The sequence below is a fragment of the Hakea prostrata genome, chromosome 4 (genome assembly GCF_041222555.1).
Source record: "Hakea prostrata isolate BN-2017 chromosome 4, UWA_Hpros_2, whole genome shotgun sequence".
NCBI lineage: Eukaryota > Viridiplantae > Streptophyta > Magnoliopsida > Proteales > Proteaceae > Hakea > Hakea prostrata.
The window spans coordinates 51,303,716-51,324,106 of record NC_142603.1 but is presented as its reverse complement, the minus strand read 5'-3'; the positions used below and the strand labels follow the sequence as shown (position 1 = coordinate 51,324,106).

The 20,391-nt window shown below is 38.2% G+C and overlaps 1 protein-coding gene across 1 annotated transcript; it reads right to left on the bottom strand.

The window, feature by feature from the left end:
- Positions 1 to 1,110: 1,110 nt before the first annotated feature.
- LOC149019455 (Chaperone DnaJ-domain superfamily protein) lies at positions 1,111 to 18,768 on the bottom strand. Its single transcript, XM_089153459.1, has 10 exons — positions 18,522 to 18,768; positions 13,829 to 14,789; positions 8,738 to 8,867; positions 8,186 to 8,637; positions 7,770 to 7,850; positions 7,591 to 7,689; positions 5,584 to 5,739; positions 5,379 to 5,465; positions 3,474 to 3,545; positions 1,111 to 2,833 (listed from the first exon to the last, which is right to left on the bottom strand). The coding sequence occupies exons 2-10, from the start codon at positions 14,684 to 14,686 to the stop codon at positions 2,504 to 2,506; spliced, it is 2,265 nt and encodes a 754-aa protein (XP_089009585.1). The 5' UTR covers positions 14,687 to 14,789; positions 18,522 to 18,768; the 3' UTR covers positions 1,111 to 2,503.
- Between the last annotated feature and the right edge of the window lie 1,623 nt (positions 18,769 to 20,391).

Sequence of the window (20,391 nt, the reverse complement as noted above, 5' to 3'; positions counted from 1 at the left end):
ACATGCACTTAGTAGTTTGATGAAGGTATTGAAATAACTGAAAGGCCATTGATTGATGTTAAACTAAGAGTAAGTTTTCAGGCAGCCATGACTAGGGTTAGTAGGCCCTTGTGGAGGATGCCCTAATCTTTTGAAACTAACATGCCTACTTGCATTGATGAGTTAAGTAGTTGGGTTTCTTATCACATATTCATATTGAAATTTCCCTTTCTCTTTCTCTTTCTCTTGCATGAAATGAAAATCCATGCAAATTTGACCAGACAAATCTATTAAAAATTTCATTGGGAGCCACATGGTGTCACGTAAGTATGCATCGCATTTAAAACGTTGGGAGTTGGGACATGCAGGCATGCACCACCTCTATTGAATTCAATGAAAGAAGATGGAGACGGATCTGTGAGTGGTGACAATCACTTTTATGAAACCCTAACCACCCAAGCCCAATGCGTCATTTCATGAAACTCTTATTTTATACTTACCCTTTAATTTGTTGCCAAATCTCACAATTAAGTAAACCATGCTTCAATCAACCAGAACCTGGTTGGCCTACTAAGAAACCAAAGCTGGCCGATCACTTTAGATCGAGAAGCCACCTTTGATGCACAAGTCAAATAAAACAACAGTTATAGAGGCTTGATTGCAAGGTTTAAGTTTTCAGAATTCAATGCAGGCAAAACGTGTTGAGCTTGAAGGAGAGAGCTTCGTTGTTGCATGTACAGGAGTAAATGGTAATATCATATCTGTATCCTATTATATTTGGACAAATTCGAATAATATTTTATCGATTTTTGGATGATAATTAGATAGTTATGTTCTTAAGTAGATTCTTCTAAATGGGCATCAATATAAATTTAATACGAGTTTTCGACTACTTGTTGATATCTTTACCATTTTATTTATGAGGCTAGGTTTGAAATTTAAGAATTTAACAACTTTAGTAGCTATTTTAATAGAAAATTTAGAAGAAAAAAAAAATCACATATGTCATGTTAAAAATATTATAAAAATAAATCCAAATAAATAACTTAATCAGATAATTTTATCGGGTGGATACTAATAAGTAGAAAAGGGGTATTACCATATCCGCATCCAATTGATAATCGGACGGATTCGAATACTATTAAACGGATGCGGATGCGAATTTGGAAGTGGATTTCGATCATTCATGTACAGCCTTAGCTCCATAGGAAGGGTATGATAATACCCCATTATGACTAAGGAGGGAATTCTTTGCATGTGTCTTAATCAATAGGGGAAAATTCTAAAGTTCATGACCACAAAGGATATGACCTAATGACATGGAAGAGTATTAGTTCCTTTGTCGCATGGTGGTTATGTAAAGCCATAAATGATCACATAATTGAAGTGAAGAAATGAAATCACATGAGGTAATTGAGAGGGTTGTTTATGGTTTTGAAGAATTCTGGGCTAATCAACAGCAAAACAGGTTACCCAAAAAAATGACATTGAAAGATCTTATATGAACGGTTTTGCTCGCACTTGCCAAATGCACGTCCAACTCTCTGACATGCGTGTATCAACCGGTGCCATTTGCACAAGGCAGATAGGGTTTCTAGTTAATCAACCTAGAAAATATAGGATGTCTGGATGGTGGCTTGATCATTTCATCATCAATTATAGTCTATACTAACCCATAAATGTACTTGGCCAAACCAGACATCAGCTTTCAAACGATACATAAATTTACTGCTACCCCTACCACCAGGGGACCTTAGGGTATAGTCTCTCCTACATTTTTTAATGGCTGGCAACTATCAACACACAAGTCTACTCTGCAAGTGGGGGAAATGAAGCTGTTTAACACACCCCCTCTTGTCAGTTCGACGGCAAATCCAACTAAGTTGAACCGGTGCCATGTCAAAACCAAGTTCAGAGATCAGTCAACCTCTGCAGTAATGTCTCAGAAATAATGGATTTCTTGGGGGCTTGGAACAGAGTCACTGCCCTTACATGCCGGCTGCTGCAGCTGAGTGAGCAATAGCCATGGGAGAAGAGTCTTCCTGCATTTCTAAATATTCAATCTTTAGTATTAATTTTGACCTCCCTTAGAAGGCATAGCATTGTGGGGCATTACAAGTTCTCCATTGCCTTCAAAAAGAAACAAAACAAGAACCTGGAAGTGAGCTATAGATACTACCTTATTTTCCTTCAGGCCTTTTTGCGTCTACATCAGAACAAATGCTTTGTATTGCAAACCAATTGCGCCTGTACAAATTTCTCCATATATCAGGCTCGGATGCCTACTCAGAAATATATACCAACATCGTCTTCCTCATGGTGTACCAAATTTTCTCTATATGAATATCAAAAGCTAAACCCTTCTTTTCGGTCTCTGTCTCTCTCCCCTCTCCCACCCAACTTCCAGGGTGCAAATATGGTGGATGTTAACAGAGATACAAATATCACCACCTCTTGCTGGTGTCTGACCGAAGGGTACTGAAATTACGAGCAGATTGCCTCTGAGAACCTTCACACGAAATGTTTACCACTGCTTCCTGCCTTTCTTCTTTCTCTTGCCAGTGCCAGTGCCAGTGCCAGTGCCACCGCCACCACTCTTGGCAAAATTTCCAGTTTGGGATGTGGGACTCTCTGTTGAAGGGCTACCACCTGCAGTCTCGAACATGCCTGACTGCATTGCATTCTGCAACCAATCAAAGAACTCCTCTTCTGTCATGCTCTCTTCCATATTGAATGCTGGCATCCCACCCGCTCTTTGTCCTGAGCCGGTTCCTTTGGCAGAGCTATGCTTGGAAATAATACTAGTATTAACATGAAAGCTTGGCTTGTGAGTATTTGCTGGACAATTCATGCCCTGAAATGACAGTCCATGTACATTTACAGTGAGTTTTCTTTATTTACTTCTACTGATTTGAAAGAAATATAGAAACTAAAACTGGGGATGCATGTTGCAGGATGCATATGATGCATACCCTCCCAAACCTGCAAGACTGGACCAGTTCCTATTCACTTAAGAACGTTTGTTTAACAGATTGGTCAAATCATATTCACAACCCTTAAGAAGAAAGACTCCCAATCATAAATTTCTTAAGAATTTTACTTTTTCCTCATACATTATCCACACAAATCATGCATGGAACATTATTTATTTTACTTGGCGCTCAACCTGAATGTCATGTTCTCAAAATCACCAAACCTACAGTCATTCACTGATTCCCAAATGCAATTATTTCCATCGAAGTTTAACATTCTATGAAGTTTTTGCTTTTCCCATCTCTAAGTACATCCTACTGAAATAATTGTAGTCTAGAGGGATTCAAAATAGTAAAAATGAATAACATGATTTTCAAATATAAGATTAGCTTTCTGAAACATGCAAAAGCCAAAGGCGCTGCTGAAATGGGTGCATTGGGATTCCTCAAATAAGGATTTCACCAGGAATACTTCCATGGTGCATGGCAGAAAGCTAGAGATCATATGGTGCAGTTTGTTACCTGACAGATAAACCATTCAGTAGCATTATATATTCTGCTCTCAACACAAACATATGCAGAAGGTGCATCCACCTGTACAAATGAAACTGCATTAATATTGTAACAAAAATTATATTGACTATATTTATGCGCTTCCCAAAAGCACATATAATTTAATAACTACTTGTGACTTTGTTCAGGAAAAACAATTTCCTTGGATAGTTAATTCCAAACCACCACCCCCCCCCCCCCCCCCCAAAAAAAAAGGGGGGGTGAATATAGAGAAAGGTAAGTAATCAAATCTGTCAATACATGCAAAATATTTTAGAGATTTTCTATAATTAACATTAGGAATCGAAGACCAAAATACGAATCAATACCAAAGTTTCACTAGAACAGATATTCAAGCTCCTTTGAAGTATGTTTATTTCCTCTAATGCATTATTAACTTTTTGAGGTTCCAGCCAAAGGTGTGAGAACACTTACCTCTTACCACATGGATGACAAATCATTTGGTCATTCTCACTGCAGATAGAGATGGTACCCCCTTGATAATTCACATACTAAATTTGGTAGCTACTTCAACAGTAAAGATCAGGTAATGGTTTTAACTTGGTATACTCAACATCACCAGTCCTTGAAGAGGGGTTGATTTTTTCAAAAAAACATCTTTATCAAGACAAGTGGTAATGATGCATAAATTATGGGGGCCAACAAACATGTTGCAGGGCAAAAAAGCCACCTCAGCTGGGGTGAACATCTACTTTTGTCTGTGAGATTTGTTTAAAATAGAAGCAAAACCTCCTTTCACAATTCTGCTCATCTAGCTCAGACCACCCCATTTAGCATTTTCTCATATACTTTATTACTATGAGGAACTTCTTGTTTGTTAAATAAACAGAATTTATTATTTCCTTTGAGGTTTGATATGATATTTGGGTATGAAATGAAGAAAATGATATGTTTCCTCTCTCTTGAAATGTCTCACTGTCTTAACAAGCTCCTACTTTCCTCATTTTGGTTAAGCTAAAGCTACTAAGGTAGAGGAGGCCCTTGTTCAATGAAACCTCTTGCAACTCAAAACTTTTGAGTTGTCTAAAAGAATGAAGATGAACGGGTGAAGAATGTATTTACATCATCATGTAGGAATAATTGTCTGACAATCTTCATTTAAACAATAAGGTTGTGTTTGTTTGCAAAGGTGGGGTGGGAAAAAAAAACATGTGGGCCCCATGTGTAGTGGAGTGAGGGAGAAGGAAAGGAAAGGAAAGGAAAGGGTCTTGTGGAAAAGTGATAGTGATGGGTCCCACTTTTTACTTTTCCAAACTTTTCCACAAAAACCCACCAAATTTGTGGGTTTTAAAATGGCTTGGGGTGGGAAAGTTGGGCTGCCACATCACCAGACAAGTTTCCTTGATTCAAGGAAGCTTGTCTCTCACTTTCCCACCCCAAGCAACCAAACAATCTACAATTTTGGGATTTAAGGAAAAAGTAAGAAATCTACACTTTTTTCAAGAATTTTCCCACCCCACTTTTATTCCAGCAAACAAACGCAGCCTAAGCAGTCTGACACATAGCAGGGACCAATGCCAAAATAGGAGCAGGTATAAAGTGCAGCTTGGGTCTTAGAAACAGGTTGTAAATGAATCTTATAAACCATATCCTGCCGGAATCTAGATTTAGTCGAAAAAACAAATAAATTCAAGAACTGACCCACCAATGTAGATTCATATCTCCCCTGCCTATCCCAGGAGAAACCTACGCATATTTGTTTAATGTCATCTTGCCTAGGGCCAAGCAAGCTAGGTGCCCTTGCCTCCACAGCTAGGCACCAGCCTCGTCTCCTTTTAATGACACTAGAAAAGCCTTAGCCACTAGCAACTAGAATAGTGGAAGCGCTAAATAGGATGGCTCACAGATCAATACCTTCTGCAGTAAACCAAAAAAGAAGGGTTGGAAAGACTGCTCGACCCACCCATCTCCATCTTTAGCTTGATGAAAATCTTTGCAATCCTAAGCCAAACAGCCACCCCAAATAAAAGATGAGAGAGAAATCAGCAACCAGGTAAGGCCATTTCATTTTACAGGTAAAAATAAAATATTGCGTATATTTAGAAAGGGGAGAGCAAACCTGGCACCATCTTGCTCTAGCTTTAGATTTGATGGTATTGGCCCAGATATGAAAATTGCCACATTTCTTGCATGCTATTCTTCTAGAATCTCCATGAGGATCATCAACATCAGCCTGATGCGTGAAGCGGGAGGAAAATAGGCTGTGACTTCCATTCTGGAGAATCAAGCATAATTGAAAGCTCAATAAAACTAAACGAAACTCTTTCAACTCTAGAATTGGAGCTTGGAAGTACTAAAACAATTAACAGACACATGCTAGAGATCCTCGCAGCCATCCACCTTCATCCAAGAAAATGTTCGTTGGACCTTCTCCCCATCATAATACTAGTTCCTCATGCAGGGCCTACAATATTATGAGGTATGGGTGCATTTGTGGGATTTTTTTGGGGGGTGCGTATGCTTGGGGGTTAAAAGCAATGCAGAAACTGAATAAACGAACTATTGTAAGACAGAAACATTGTGTTTATAATCCTCATGAGGTGACACTAAAAGATGGAGCTCAGCTCACAGGAGGTAACCTATGCACCAGGATATGAGTTGGGTACCTACTTGGAAAGTCATCCCCATCCCATTCAATGGTTAAAGGCAGCTCCGTAACAAGAGGTCTAGTATGAGACCAAATCCCAAAAAGGGTGATGATTCACCAAATCACAAGTCAAACTTGACAACTATATTTTATGAGTTGTCTACAAGGGCACTTCTTTCCCGGCTTGATGTGGCCCCCCAGAATTATGGATGTAGACTGATATTTCTCATGCCAGTCTTCTTAAAGGGTAATCTAAATTATCTTCGCAAGGCTGCAACTAAACACCAGTCCTATGGTCTGTTCGCAGGCCATTACTTAAATATACAAGCTTACAGGAGGCATGTGACTAAGTTATAGAAGCCTAGCATATTAGAAGGGCAATACAATGTAATGTGATGCGCATACGACAGAATGACATCCGGTGGATATAGGTCAGAGTCCAATATCCTTCTGTGTAGTGCATGATGTAGACCAGACTATTGGGCAAATTTGCCTCATATACACAAACAAGGGCCAATCTTGTCACCACATTTGCAATTCAATGACACTGACCTAGTCATCTGTAACAGATGGTTCCACAGCACAGTGGTCAGTGGTCAACTGCTCATTAACAGAGGAAAAATACAAAAAGATTCTCTATCTAGCACACAAACATGAATGGATAAAAGTAAAAATGTTTTTCTACCATCAAACTTAAGACTAAAACACAGAATAGATGGGAGGGGGGCAGCCAATTCATGTACATGTTCAAGGTCTAACTTTGCATAGGAACATACAAACAAGTTAGGACATCCAAGATAAAATGAATCAGTCAATCAGCATTTGGGCTCAAAAAATACCTAGAAGTGGTAAGAAATAGACATCACAGATTGAAGAGGAGAGATCGTTCAATTTTCCAACGGAAATATCTGCTTTCAGAACCCAGGCTGTCTGCCTGTAACTAGGTCATTCTGAATAGGCAGCACTATAAAGATGGTAAGGGTCGTAAGGCAATAAATATTTTACAGCAACAGTCTGCCACATCATGTAGGAGATGCCAAGTAGGTGACAAAGCCACCCGAAGTGCCTGGACTGCTTGACAAATGACAACCATGATTGCTAGATATCAAGGACTAATTTAACAAGGCCCAAAGATTGTGGAGAACTATAGGATATATCTAAAAGTGCCAGAAGGTCAAACAAAAAAGACTCAGCTTGGAAAGGTTACTTTACCTCCAAATGTTGAGTTCCCTTTACATCTGTAGGGAGTACATTTACTCCTTCCCTCCATTATTTATTGGAGAAGGAATAATAGCGTACTGGAATGAATATATTTTCATTTTTAAATTTCTCTGTTCTCAGGGCTTGGAGCTATTCATCAGTACTGCGTAGGTAAATTTGGGTGTAATTCTCTTCATGGACATCACTAACAAGGAAACAACTCGCTAGCTTTCTACTTGAAATGTATTAAACTGTAGAATTAAGGGCAGTGAAACACACCCTCTGAGAGGCACTCTGAAACCGACGCAAACAATCCAATATCTCCTCTCTCCTGAGTTCATCATCATATGCTTTTCGCTTCAGAGAATCCAGTAAAACCTGGCTATGAAAGACCATTGAATGAAAATGGAACCCAAAACAAAAAACTGTTGAGATTTTTTAATGAGAAGAAGATGTACCTCATATGCATTTTGGAGTTTTTTGAAAGCTTCAGCAGCCTTCTCATTGCCCATATTTTTATCAGGATGGACCAACATTGCCTGAAGATAAATAACAAACGGCTTAAAACCACAAACATACATCAACAGAAGATTTCTGTTCTAAAGCTTAAACTCACAAACATGACTAATATGTATAAGAGAAAAGCAAGTAATTTACGGTTAGGTGGATACTGATAACTGGTTTATAGGGATACTCCAGTGAAAATCGCTGACACCGAGCACAATTGTCAACATGGTGGCCCCAGAGGTCATGGGTTCAACTTTCCCATGTTGACCATGTACCTTATGGCACTCCCTTCCAACCCCAGCCTTTCTTACTCCAAAATAACACCCCCACCCCCACAAAAAAAAAAAAAAAAGGGAAAAGCTGACACCTTTTTCCTGTATTCACGCTTCAGTAAAGAAACATCTATTGTCTCATAGCGAGAGAAGCCCAATGCAGAATAGTGATCAGCGCAGTTTAACAATCGCACGACTTCATCTTCAGATGTCAGCTCAGAATAAGCCCTACTGGTTGAGGCTTCTCCAGAAGAACGATCCTCTGACTTCACAGAAGCATTTTCAGAAGATGAAGGATGAACTGCCTCATCATAGAAGGAAAATGATTGTCCCTGCATCCCAGGCATCTGCTCTGTGTTCCTATAGGACCCAGTGTGCTTGTTCATGTTATTCTTTAGAAAGTATACTAGAATATCACTTGAGATGAAAGATAAATTCATTGCCAAAAGCAACCCAAGCCATCCAACATATATCTTTGCACAATATATGGAATATAAAGTAGCGGCTAGGAGTGCAATCCGTTCATAGCCCAATGTGAATGCCACCCCTGCAATTTAAACCAACTGAAGCCTAAGTATGTTTCAGGAAGACATAAATCAACCCACAACATGATTATGTTAAAGCTCAAAGACCAGTCAGAAGATTACCGCCTGAAAGGATAACAATTCCTGTTGTCCAAAAACTTCCATATAACCACAATAATACAGATGCAGAGATTGCAACAAATAAAGTTGCAAGTGTGAACCCGATAAAAACTGCAACAGGAGCAGCAATTGCCTGGATCATGAGGAAAATAAATGTTAAAATACATTAAAAAATGAGTAAATAACAGTGACAAGTTGAAAACAGGATCATACTGTAAAAAAAATAAGATGACAAAATCTCAATGCAACTCAACTTCATCAACCTTGAGGGCCCTTGATCCCATTAGTTGGTGATGCCCACATAAATCCTGGCCTACAACTCCATTGATCATGTAACACACATTCATCTCTTCCTAACTACTCCAAAGTAAATAATTTTCAGGCTCCCCAATCCCAAAAATGCCTTCCCTTGATGCAAAAAATAAAATAACAATTTGTTTAGCTCCTTTAGCTTGCCTTGTCACACTCCTAATTCCTGCACAGCATGGGGTTCATTGTAGGTGAATATTTATTTCAACGGCTTTGCATAATTACTCATAAGTCTAGGAGGCTGCCTGCAATATCATACAATTCCTATCTTGTAAATATACGATCACTATGGGGGGCCTAATCAATCCATTTTCTTTCTAACATTTCTTCTTCTGTATGCAAGATCTGGTTTTTAATACCCAAAGATAAATGCAGGATGTGGTTTTCATGCTCTAAGCTTGTCACGTGGTACTAAAGCAGCTTAATCAGTAATTACATGAGGCAACTTCAGCTTCCCACTTTGATAGCCTGAGGTAATATAAGCTAGAGAAACTAGCGGATTGGGCCCAGCTACACTTGCACTGCATGTGAGCAAGGAGGTCAGAGAAAGAGAGAGGCTGGAAATGAAGAAGAGCAGATATCCAGTAATTCAACAAGAACCCACACCTTTCAGGCAACAAGATTCTACCAACCCACCATCCCTCAAATATTTAAGACTATAGAAGATACAGATTGCGGATACTGTTAACAAGTTTCTTCCAACAGGCTGCAACACCATCCCCCGCTAATGTGGCTGGCGGGAGATACAAGCAAGCAATGCTTGATGTTGCTGGGAGGACTGGGCTAAGAAGGAAAGCCCCCACTATATGGGAATTACGGAGTTGAAGACTACATTAACACATTGGAGCAAAGGTGGCGACATATGGAGCTACAATGGTTGATGGGTGATCTAGACCTAATAGACGAGCCACCATAAATATTTAATTGTAATGATAAGACCATATTCTTGAAGACTTTGGATGCATCATTTTTGTACACAGAACTGAAGAAATATGTGTTCCAGGTAAATAAACACAATGTGATCTAAATTGAGACAGATAACAATTCTAGCCAAAGAGAAGAAAATAAAGAGTATTCATCTCTTCTGGACACCATGTGCAGTACATTCAATCGACTTTATGCTAAAAGACATGGAAAAGAAGAAGAGAAGTCTGGTCCAAAGAGAAATGTGACCACTAATTATGGTTATGTCGTAAATGCTGAGGAAAAAATTATGTGATGGCCATGGTTGTCAAGGCGACCAAAGTGGTTGGGCACCGCCTAGGCGAATAGGTAATAAAGCAGCGCCTAGCCGGCAATATGGCGATCAAAGCAATTAGGGCAAAAATTTTCAATTCAACTTCTTTTAAACTAATAATTTTCTTTTATAAGCTAAAAAAAACATTCAAGAATCACATTCATCCAAAAAAATCTCATAATTATGAAAGATTATCCAAAATAAAATAAAAAAAAGACACAAGCACAAGTTCATCTCATCAAGCATCATAACATATGCCTATGAACTATATCAAATTATATATATGAAAATGAGAGTAGTAATTATACTTACCTCTATGATAATGTGATGCCAAATAAGTGCCTTCTCCATCTAATGATTCCTAAATCTGAAATAAATAACAATGATATTCGTATATGCTTTTGTGAAATTATTTGACTGAACTGTTTTTTACCCAACTTTTTTTAAATAAACAAATAATTTTCGAATCCGAATTTCATTGTGTCCGTTTTTTACAACTTTTTAACCGAACACGATAAATTAATGGATCACATTATTCCGATTTCCAAATCATTCTCCATTTAATAATTCATTGATTCTTGAATCCGAAATGAATAACTATTAAATTCACATATGGCTTTGTAACTAAAATTTGATGCTTAAAAGAAATCAAGGAAAAAAATATTATGTTACAAAATGTCAAAAAAGCAACTGCTTCAGCGCCTAGGCGGCAATATGGCTCACAAGGCAACAAAAGTAGCGCTTAGGTGATAAAGAAGCCAAAAATCTGCACGTCAAAGAAGCGATTGCAAATAAGGTGGTTCAAAAACCGCCTCGCCGCCTAGGCGGACACTTTGACAACAGTGGTGATGGCGATTTAGTAAGGTTTGGTGTCAGTTGATTTGCAACCAACTACATCACTTTGAATAGCTTTCAAAGGTTGTTGACCTCAGGTCTATATTCACTATCCTACTTCTTACATTCTTGCCATACTTTCCTTCGATCTTCAACATATAGCAATAGATATCACTTCATTGTTCATTCTTCACGGGTATAACATTGTTTGCGATGATCAAGGGGGATTTCACATAGATCTAAGAGTTTTGTGGAGTTTTTTCATCTGAGAGGTAATCATTATTCTCTAAACTGCTTTTTTTTCCTTTTCAAAATGCATGCCATAATGTTGTTGGATGGGTATGACATTAAAGTATGTTGAACAGCGTAGGCTGATCAACAAATTCACAGTGTGAATTTTTTTTCAAAATAATTTATTTTCGGGCGCCAAAAATTGTATTTTTCTACACTAAAAATGCTTACTTTTTGCATGATGTGTTGTATCATGATCGAAAAAACATATGTGGATCTCCATGGGCCGATCTACAAACTCACGGAATCCGAATATTTTTTCACCCAATAAATAATTATTTTATTTTTTAAAGTTATTAAAATATTAATATAAAATATAAATAAATATAGAAGAAAGAGAGAAAATCAAGGAAAAGGATTTTGAAAATTATAAAAATTTCTGGAAAAGCTATATAAGCGTTTTCAAGTGTGAGTCTTGTTTCATTCATCCCTCCCCGATCTTACATTGTTGTTTCTGCAATCCTACCCCGTTTGCCCCCTCTTCTCTTTTCCACAAAACCTAGGAATCATAATGCTAAACCCTCCACTAGAACTCTTCGCCTTTGCAGACGGGCTAATCCCCCTACAACCACGGACACTCAAACCCTGCCTCTCTTTCCCTACACTAAAACCTTAAATCCCTGCTGTCCTAGATCCCCAAACCTAAATCTAAAACCCTGATTCTGAAACAGTAACCCTAAACTCTAGATCTTCAAAACCTACCTCCATGGCTACTTAGTTTGCCTTGCAGAACCCTAAACACCCTAGCCCTAAAATTAGTCTTGTCACACCCTATCCGAGAATTCTTAAAAGCAAAACAGAAGCCAATTTGAGTCCCCTTTAAACACTAACCTGAATTTCCAGACTCGAGAAACTCAGGTCAGCAATCTGTCATACCACCATGTCAGAAATAGAGATATAATTGGGAAATCAACTCAGTTTTATAAATCAGAAACGATGAGCTTAATTTGAGAGTTCAATTTTAGAAGTAAGAATTCTGCTTTAGCCCTAAAACGGCAACTTGATTAGTTTATTTCACTGCTGATAATCTAAAGATTGTCTTTTCTGGCCGTCATTCACTTGAAGCTACATCACACAATCTCTACTGAAGCAGGTGACTGTTCTCGCACACAGAAAGCCTCAACTAAAAGTAGGCTTCTTGTAACTCAGCTCATTTGACTATGAACCTGATCGACCCACAATAGGTGGAATAAATCTTATCAACGATACCTATAAGTATAGGATATAAATGTAACAACGAAAAATGAAATTGCAATCACAAACAGAAATCGCCATGGAAAGTCATACAACAAGCCGGTTCACCAAGAAGCCACAGAATCATATACAAAAATTTTATAGGTTCCGCTTCAACCTATTTCGGGACTGCTTTTTCAGATTAACTAGACACCTCTGTTAGTTAATAAGAAATTTATAGTTCACTTGGTCCTTGGAAAGAAAAGCAACATTCTGTTGAAAATGATCCACAAGTGACCTGCCAGACATTTGGCAAGAGTTTGAAACTATTATTCAAGGAATAAGCTGACACATGCTAGAATACATGCACAGACTGAACATTTCCTCGTCAACTGTTATCATCCAACAGAGGGTCTTCAGGAGTCGGAAGATCCACCTTGTTACGAAGGACAACTGCTTTGGAAACCTTAATTTTCACATCTTGCGCTTTACTGTTGCTTTCAATATTTCATGCTCAACAAACTCAGTTGTTTCAATGTTCTGAACACTGGCCTGCCTAGCAGCTCATTCTGAAGGATGGTTGGCAAGACAGCCAATTCAACAGACACTGCAGATCCAGGATTCAGAAAACTGGTTTGTTCCCATTCCTTTGACGTAATCTTTTGAGTACTTTATTATGAACTCTACTATTAGTATCTATATATTTGACAATAGGAAGTGAAAAACATGTAACCCAATATTTATGCCTGAAGCAGTGCGGTGTCACAGAGAGGCCCCGAAACCAATTTAAAAGATTATTCCAGAAATCCAACACCATTACCTCATTACCTGTCATCCCTAAATTTACCTTCTACTGGGCTCTTTTCCAACCAAATGGCTCATCAACATTTGACTGTGTGACAAAATTGGCAGAATTGCTTGAGCTACAGCCATATGGCCACAGAAACAACACACCCTTGTAAAATGTAATTCTTCAGCCAAAATAAGTTCAAAGAGATAAAGGCCAGCTTAGATTCTACCTCAACAATAAATAAAGAAATCAGATTGGAGATCAAAATAACTTAAATTTCACCCTCAAGGAATTGAAGGAAAGGGGGGGGATCCACTGTACGGTATTTTTTAGCCAAACAATTAAAATAAAAGTTAAAACTCATGATTCCAAAATGAAAATTCTAATATAAAAAATAATAAAGAAATAAAAATTCTTTTTGTTTCAAGCCAGAGGGTTGAAGGGGTTGGTTTAAACTCACCATGACTATGAGAAATTTGAAAATCCCAACCATAGCAAACAGTGAGAGAACGCTGCACCAAATGACCACAAAAAAGGATGTTGTCCCCAGTCGGACAAGGGAGTCAAGGCCCCTAAGACTACAGTCCAACCAAATCATAGATATAAGAAGCATTAACTTCCCAATTTGCGCAAGCCACCTCCAAACAATGGGATATACTTCCTGGACCTTGACTCGAGCATTACCACTGGCATCAAATACTCTGGCCGTTATAACTGAAATCAATGGCTTCTGCCTTTCTAACCATCCGCTGGCTGTATTACACATAGACTGCACAGAAGCCCCTATAGACTGGGCAGAAGCCCCTATGCTTCTCCAAATTACATGATCTGAAAAAACCGAAGCTTCCATCAAATTGATGGTGGGTAAACGATGCAGTATGCAGCCAAGGCTAGTTCTTAGTTTGTTCAAGCTGCCATTCCCCCTAATTGATGATCTTCTGCCTCCTCTTGGTCTTGATGCATTCACAGCAGATGCATGATCCCCAGGGTCTGTTGGGTTACAAGATGCAGGAACTGAAGGAGCTGAGTCTGGATTTATATCCATCATGGGCTTGTCCTTGCTGGGGAAGTTTCTGGATCTTTGGTTAGTTTTCTCATTGTCTCCAGTATTGTTGGTTTTAGTTGACATGTGCACTGAAGGACTACCTGTTTGTTGACCACTTATAGTTTCTTCTCCGTCAGCAGTTTTACCATTATGTGACTTCCCCTTTTCCTTTTTCTCTGACATAGACACAGTGCCTGATCCTGTGAGCCTAACCTTGTGATTTAATGAGTTACGATCTAACCCATTTCTCTGTTGATTTCCCTTCCGAGCCATGATGGTATAAGATATCCCTCTAAATACAAGCCACTTCAATCAATTTTCAATTCATCAATGGTATACGGCAATGGAAACTGGGTTCCATTGGAAAGATTCAAGCCTGTTGGCCATGCAAAAAGGTTATAAAATAATAATAATAATAATTAATAAATAAAACAAAACCATGCTTGAACAATAAAAGGCAATATCTGAAATGGACAGAATTAATCATCCAAACTCATGGGCCTCTTTGCTTCCTCACGTATAATAACCTTTACTATGTATATCTTTCTCATCGAATTTTGATGGAAGAAGGTAAGACTTAAAAAAATGCAACGAAATCATGAATGACGCATATAGAAACAATAAGCATGCTTGAAAGAGAAACAGAAAAAGAAGCTAGGGCAGAATATATTACCACAGAGTTCATTCCTCTTTTCTTCTTCTTCTTTTTGTTTTTTTTTTTTTTTTGGGGGGGGGGGGGGTTTGAAAGTCAAAATATATTTTTCCCAAAGAAAAAGGAGAAGTACAAGCCAAGCATCAAGTCTGCAACACACAGATAAAAAAAACCTACCAATTGTTCACTGCAACTCATTCTATGTAGATAAGCAGATGGCAACATTCATAGAATCCTGTAAACCATTTGTAAGACCAAAAACGTATAAATTATCGGGATGGAATCCAAGGAAAATTTAAGCTCCCAGTTCTGAAGCACTCATATCTCAGGTTGATGATGACACAATTCTGCTTGGGCTTGAAATATGGCCACAGGAATCAGCAAGGGATTAGTTCATTGTTCAAAAAATATGGGCCATAGGGACAACTAGCTGAGGTTGGCCAGCCGAATCGGGCTGGGTGCTTTTGATACACTCAAAGCCAAATAATAGGGGAGTAGTGTAGCACCATAACTTGGACAGCAAGGGGGATGTGCTTCGCACATTGATCAAATGCTCACAGGTTCAAGTCCTGGAAAGAGCCTCTTTGGAAACAGGGCAAGGCTGCGTACGTTTGATCCCCCCCAGACCCTCCTAAATGGGGGAATCATGTGCACTGAGTATGTGATTTTTTGTAGCTTGGACAGAAAATTATTTCTTTATTATTTTGTACCTTTTTTATTCAAACCATGTTTACTCTGCAATACTCAAATCTTCTTTCTAACAGTCATTTAGAATTGTTATGTTGGAAAGTTTTTTACAATGTAATGTAACGGACCTTTTTTGGTCCTCACATAATTCAAATGAAGAGAGAACCTTGCTTGTTGTGTAATATGGAGCAGTGTTAGGCCATGAGGTGACAGACCATTTAGGGTGAGAAACCCTTGTCCGAGATATAGCCATTATCCATTCCTCTTCTTCCCCAGTTGTCCATTTTCCCCATTCTGATCCTATTTCATTAGCAAATGTAAGATCACCCTAACCTTTTGGAGCTGCTGATTACCTCTTCTAAGTGCTCATTAAAGCCTAAATTGCTGCTGCTTTGTCTACTGAGCAGATAAGGATACCTGGTAATTCTGGTTCTGAGTTTCTCCAAGGAACCTGCTGCTGCTTCACTTCCACAGAACATAGCAACCACCCATCAACTTTGGGAAATATTTAGAGGGTCAGACCAACATCCAGGACCTCCACTCAATTAGATTTTGGGGGCTATCTCAGCCTTCATTTATGAGATATCAAAAATCCCTTATTTGTAACCTGACTCAAGAGTTGAGAGATCATACAACAGAGCCACCAACTTGATCTAAATTTACGACTACTGGTTCCTCCCTCCAAGACCTTCACTGAATGCTAGTTTGGGGTATGTCAGATGGCTGGGTTTGTCTTACTCCACTATTTAATACTCTCTAGTCATTTCTCACTGTAATAATTCAGTATCTTCCCAATGTTTTGGTCTGAGATTTTAAGAGTCAAGTACCCCTTATGAGACCTAAAATGAATGAGAACATAAAATGCAACCAACACATACAGCTGCTGATTCAAAGCTGGTGAACTTTCTGGCTGTTTGACGTGGAGTTATTGACCAAATGTTGGGTATTGTGGGGAGTTATGAGTTACCATTACATGCTGCTAAGCTCACACTTATATGTCGTTATAGAAGTCTGAAATCAGTTTTCCTTTTTGGGTTGATGATCCTGGCACTGTCAACTGGTTAGGATAGTCACAGCCAGTTCCATTAGATTGGACCAGTCCTTGTAAACACAAAAGGGAAGGATGCTTAGTATATGTGCTCTTATATTCGTGAAGACCAAATCATCAATGTGGTTAAAAAGACAGCTTACTTTCATAGCTTTGAAATTAAGAAGAAAATTTTCATGGTACTGGTGTTTGGTTTGTCACTATTGCCTCTCTCTCTCTCTCTCTCTGAGTTAAAGCATAAGGATCTAATTACAGAGCAAGGAAAGGAAGAAAAGAGTATAGCTCATTGCTCATCCTGCTTAGAACTTAAAAAAATTAATGGGAACAACATAATATATGTTTAGTCTTACATAAAATATTTAAAGAAAAACATGCTACATTACAAATTATCTAATCTAGTTGATTCTGTTAAGATATTAAATGCTCAAGGTAACCAGATAAAACTTCTAAAATGACTGAAGGAGAATTACCACCCATTACCAATGGTAACCCAGACATCTCAACCCCATGAAGCCTAGCAAGACATTCTATTTAGATATGGTGAGATCCTATTAGCCTTTCCTAAAGATGCATGGCCATCTGCATCGGCTAAACTAAACTATTAGAATAGTAGCTGTCTAAAGATTCTAAACAGAGCAGACTTCAATAGAAGTACGATACCCACAACTGAGTGTTTTGATCTCAAATCAGTAAATGGGAGCTACCTCCACATCAGTAATGAAAGGGATTAGTGTGGATTAATATAGTCTTGGGTCCCCCAACTTATAAGTCAGTTAAAGGGGTTGAGTTCACCCAGGACTTGTATCAGAAAATTGCCTGAACATGAAATTGACTCATCCACCAATCGAATCATCATATATCTATGCCTAGCAGGCCCCAATGATATTATTGCCAGAAGTTCAATGTCCTAGACTGTCTATTTTGTTTGTGTCATAAAGACAAGTTGTCTGTTCTAGCAGGCACATTCCAGTAAAGGCATAGGGTCTATAGAATATGCAGTTACAACAGGCAGAATAACTCCCCCTTTTGGGGTAATAAACAGTCATCAGTCTGTATCGTGGCATGCAACTTCTCAGTTTTTGTATTTCATGGAGACCCCATAGATGAGAAGTCAATTAATACTAGAAGCAACGGTGGCCCATAATTCCTTCAAACGAGAACCATATTGTAGGGTTCTGCAAGAAAAAATTAAGGCAGCACGCCGGTTCCAATGCTCTCCCAACACAAGGAGCGGGGACTGTCGTTATGAAGGGAACAAGAGGTCCCAAGGAAACCAGCACACATAATAAACATTCTCCTAATGTCCTGCATCAAGGAACCATATGAAGGGCCGAAACCAGTGCAGAACTGACTACAGATTAAAAAACAAAATCCTATCCTTATGCAATTTGAATTTGCCGTACAAACGACTAACAAATAATCAGCTGAAAAAGACAAAACCACGGTTTCAGGGTAAAATCGAAACATCTTGATGTGCAGAAACCATAAGCAGCAGTAACTAAACAATGTAAGAGGATACAAAGACCTATGAATCAAACACCCAAAATTTCACAGTTCTAACACAAACCCAATTCGAAGAAAACAAAATAAGGAAAACCCACAAAAATGAAATGGCGAGACTGAGTAAAAATCAGAACAAATGAAAGAGAAGAAAAAAAAAAGGTTCCCCGCAGAAATTTAAGAAAAAAGATGAAGAAGATGAACAATAAAAGGATAAATACCTAAAATTAAGGTGCGAGCAGTAGGGCAGAGAGAAAGGGGAAGGTGGTGAGGCACAGATGTGAGGAGACGAGGGTGAGTGACTGAGTTGCAGGCTAGCGATGCGAGTTTGGTAAATGTTCGACGGCGGGCGGATAGGCCAGAGAATCGAAGAAAATGAGCATTTCTCCTTTAATGGATATAAAAAAGCTTCGGCCAGTTAGATTGCAGTGTTCGTGTAGGGGGAGTTTTCCCACAACGCTCGTGCATGCGTAAATCTTCCAATGTCAAAAAAACCAATGGTAGCATCTGCAAATGCGCTTTTATTTTGGGAAATTTTCAGCGTCGTCCCGGAATTATCTAGTGTATCAATTGCACTCCTTATTGGGGGTGTCAATTTGTAGCCTGAACCATTAAAACCGAACCGCATCGGTCTATTATCACCCAAACCAAACCTTGATGGACTATGTTTGGGTTGAGGGTAGCGGAGCCCACACCAACCCGAAACCAAACCGTAACCCGTTTTGTAATTTTACATTAAATAGTATTTGAATCAATATATTACCACAAGGTTGTTGGAATAAACAACTAAAAAAATTAAGCATGAATTCAAAGATCAAGTAGCCATTCTACTATTTAATATCTGGATTCTTGATTTCTATAGAATTTGTAGGTTTTTATAATGGAAATTGACCAATAGTAACTTTGCTTTTCATAGAATTTTGGCTTTTGTTATAGGATGTTCAATTATTTTTTCTTGTTCTTTTTCTTGCACACCATAAACTGTTAGTTAACCCGAGTCTAAACCGTTAGTGAGCCCAGACCCAAATTGCCCCAAACCGAAAACGGCCCAAAACCGTTATTTTGCTAATGGGCCGTGTTTGGGCTATGTGTTTTTCAGCCCGAAAACGTTAGGCCCAGCCTGAAACCGCCCCAAACTACACCGTTGACACCCCTACTTAGTACTTATTACTAACACATCATGTAATTTTTCTTTATTTATTTCTAGTATTACCCTCACATTCAAAGAAAATAAGATAAAGATATAAAAATGGAAGAAGAGCGATTGCAAAATAGTAGAAGAAGAAAAAAGACCAAGACGAGTGGAGTTAAGGGGTACTTGAATCATTTTAACATATAAGGATATTTTGATCATATTTTAAATTATATTTAAATTCTATGACTTTTTTTTTTTTATTTTTGGAATAAAAGGGGAGTCACAAGTTTCATCGCAGGTGGGGGTATGTATGTAAAAAAAAAAAAAATTTAAAAATAATAATAATAAGTGCAAATTGGTCATAAGAAGTGATAATTTGTCCTTAAATTGATTTTTTTTTTCTATAGCACAGTAGAGGCAAATACAAAGTCTCGGTTTTTTTTTTTTTACTAAAAATAACATAAACCAAACCTCAAGGGGTCCAGCTTACAATTACCATTATTAATATTACCCTCGCATTCGAAGGAAAAAAGATAAAGATATAAAAATAGAAGAAGAGTGATTGCAAAATGGTGGAGGAAGAAAAAAACGAAGACAAGTGGAGCGTTGGGTTTTCCATTCAAAGGTATTGTTATCTTCTTGAAAAATTTAACTTGCTTATATTAGGATTTAACTTTGATTTCTTGACTGCAAGCGTGTCATTGATTTTTTTCTTTTCTTTTCTTCCATATAAGGGATTTAATTCATAAATTAAATAACTCAAGGGGTGGCATTAATTTAATGAGGTAACTCAAGGGGTGACAAATCGAAATTTTATCCAGTCTATTTCCTTGTAAGAAATGGACCATTCATTTCTTCATAGATGTATAACATGTGTCTCAACATCACATCGAATGATTGAAATTCATTTATAAGTCATAATAAATATTTGTGATTAAATTTAAAAAAAAATGATG

Coding starts and splice junctions, on each gene's coding strand:
- LOC149019455 (XM_089153459.1), bottom strand. CDS start 14,686: ATGGCTCGGAAGGGAAATCAACAGAGAAATGGGTTAGATCGTAACTCA. Junction 5,466..5,583: donor CTAGAGCAAGATGGTGCCAG/GTTTGCTCTCCC, acceptor TGTTTGGCTTAG/GATTGCAAAGATTTTCATCA. Junction 3,546..5,378: donor TTTTTGGTTTACTGCAGAAG/GTATTGATCTGT, acceptor TCATTTGTACAG/GTGGATGCACCTTCTGCATA.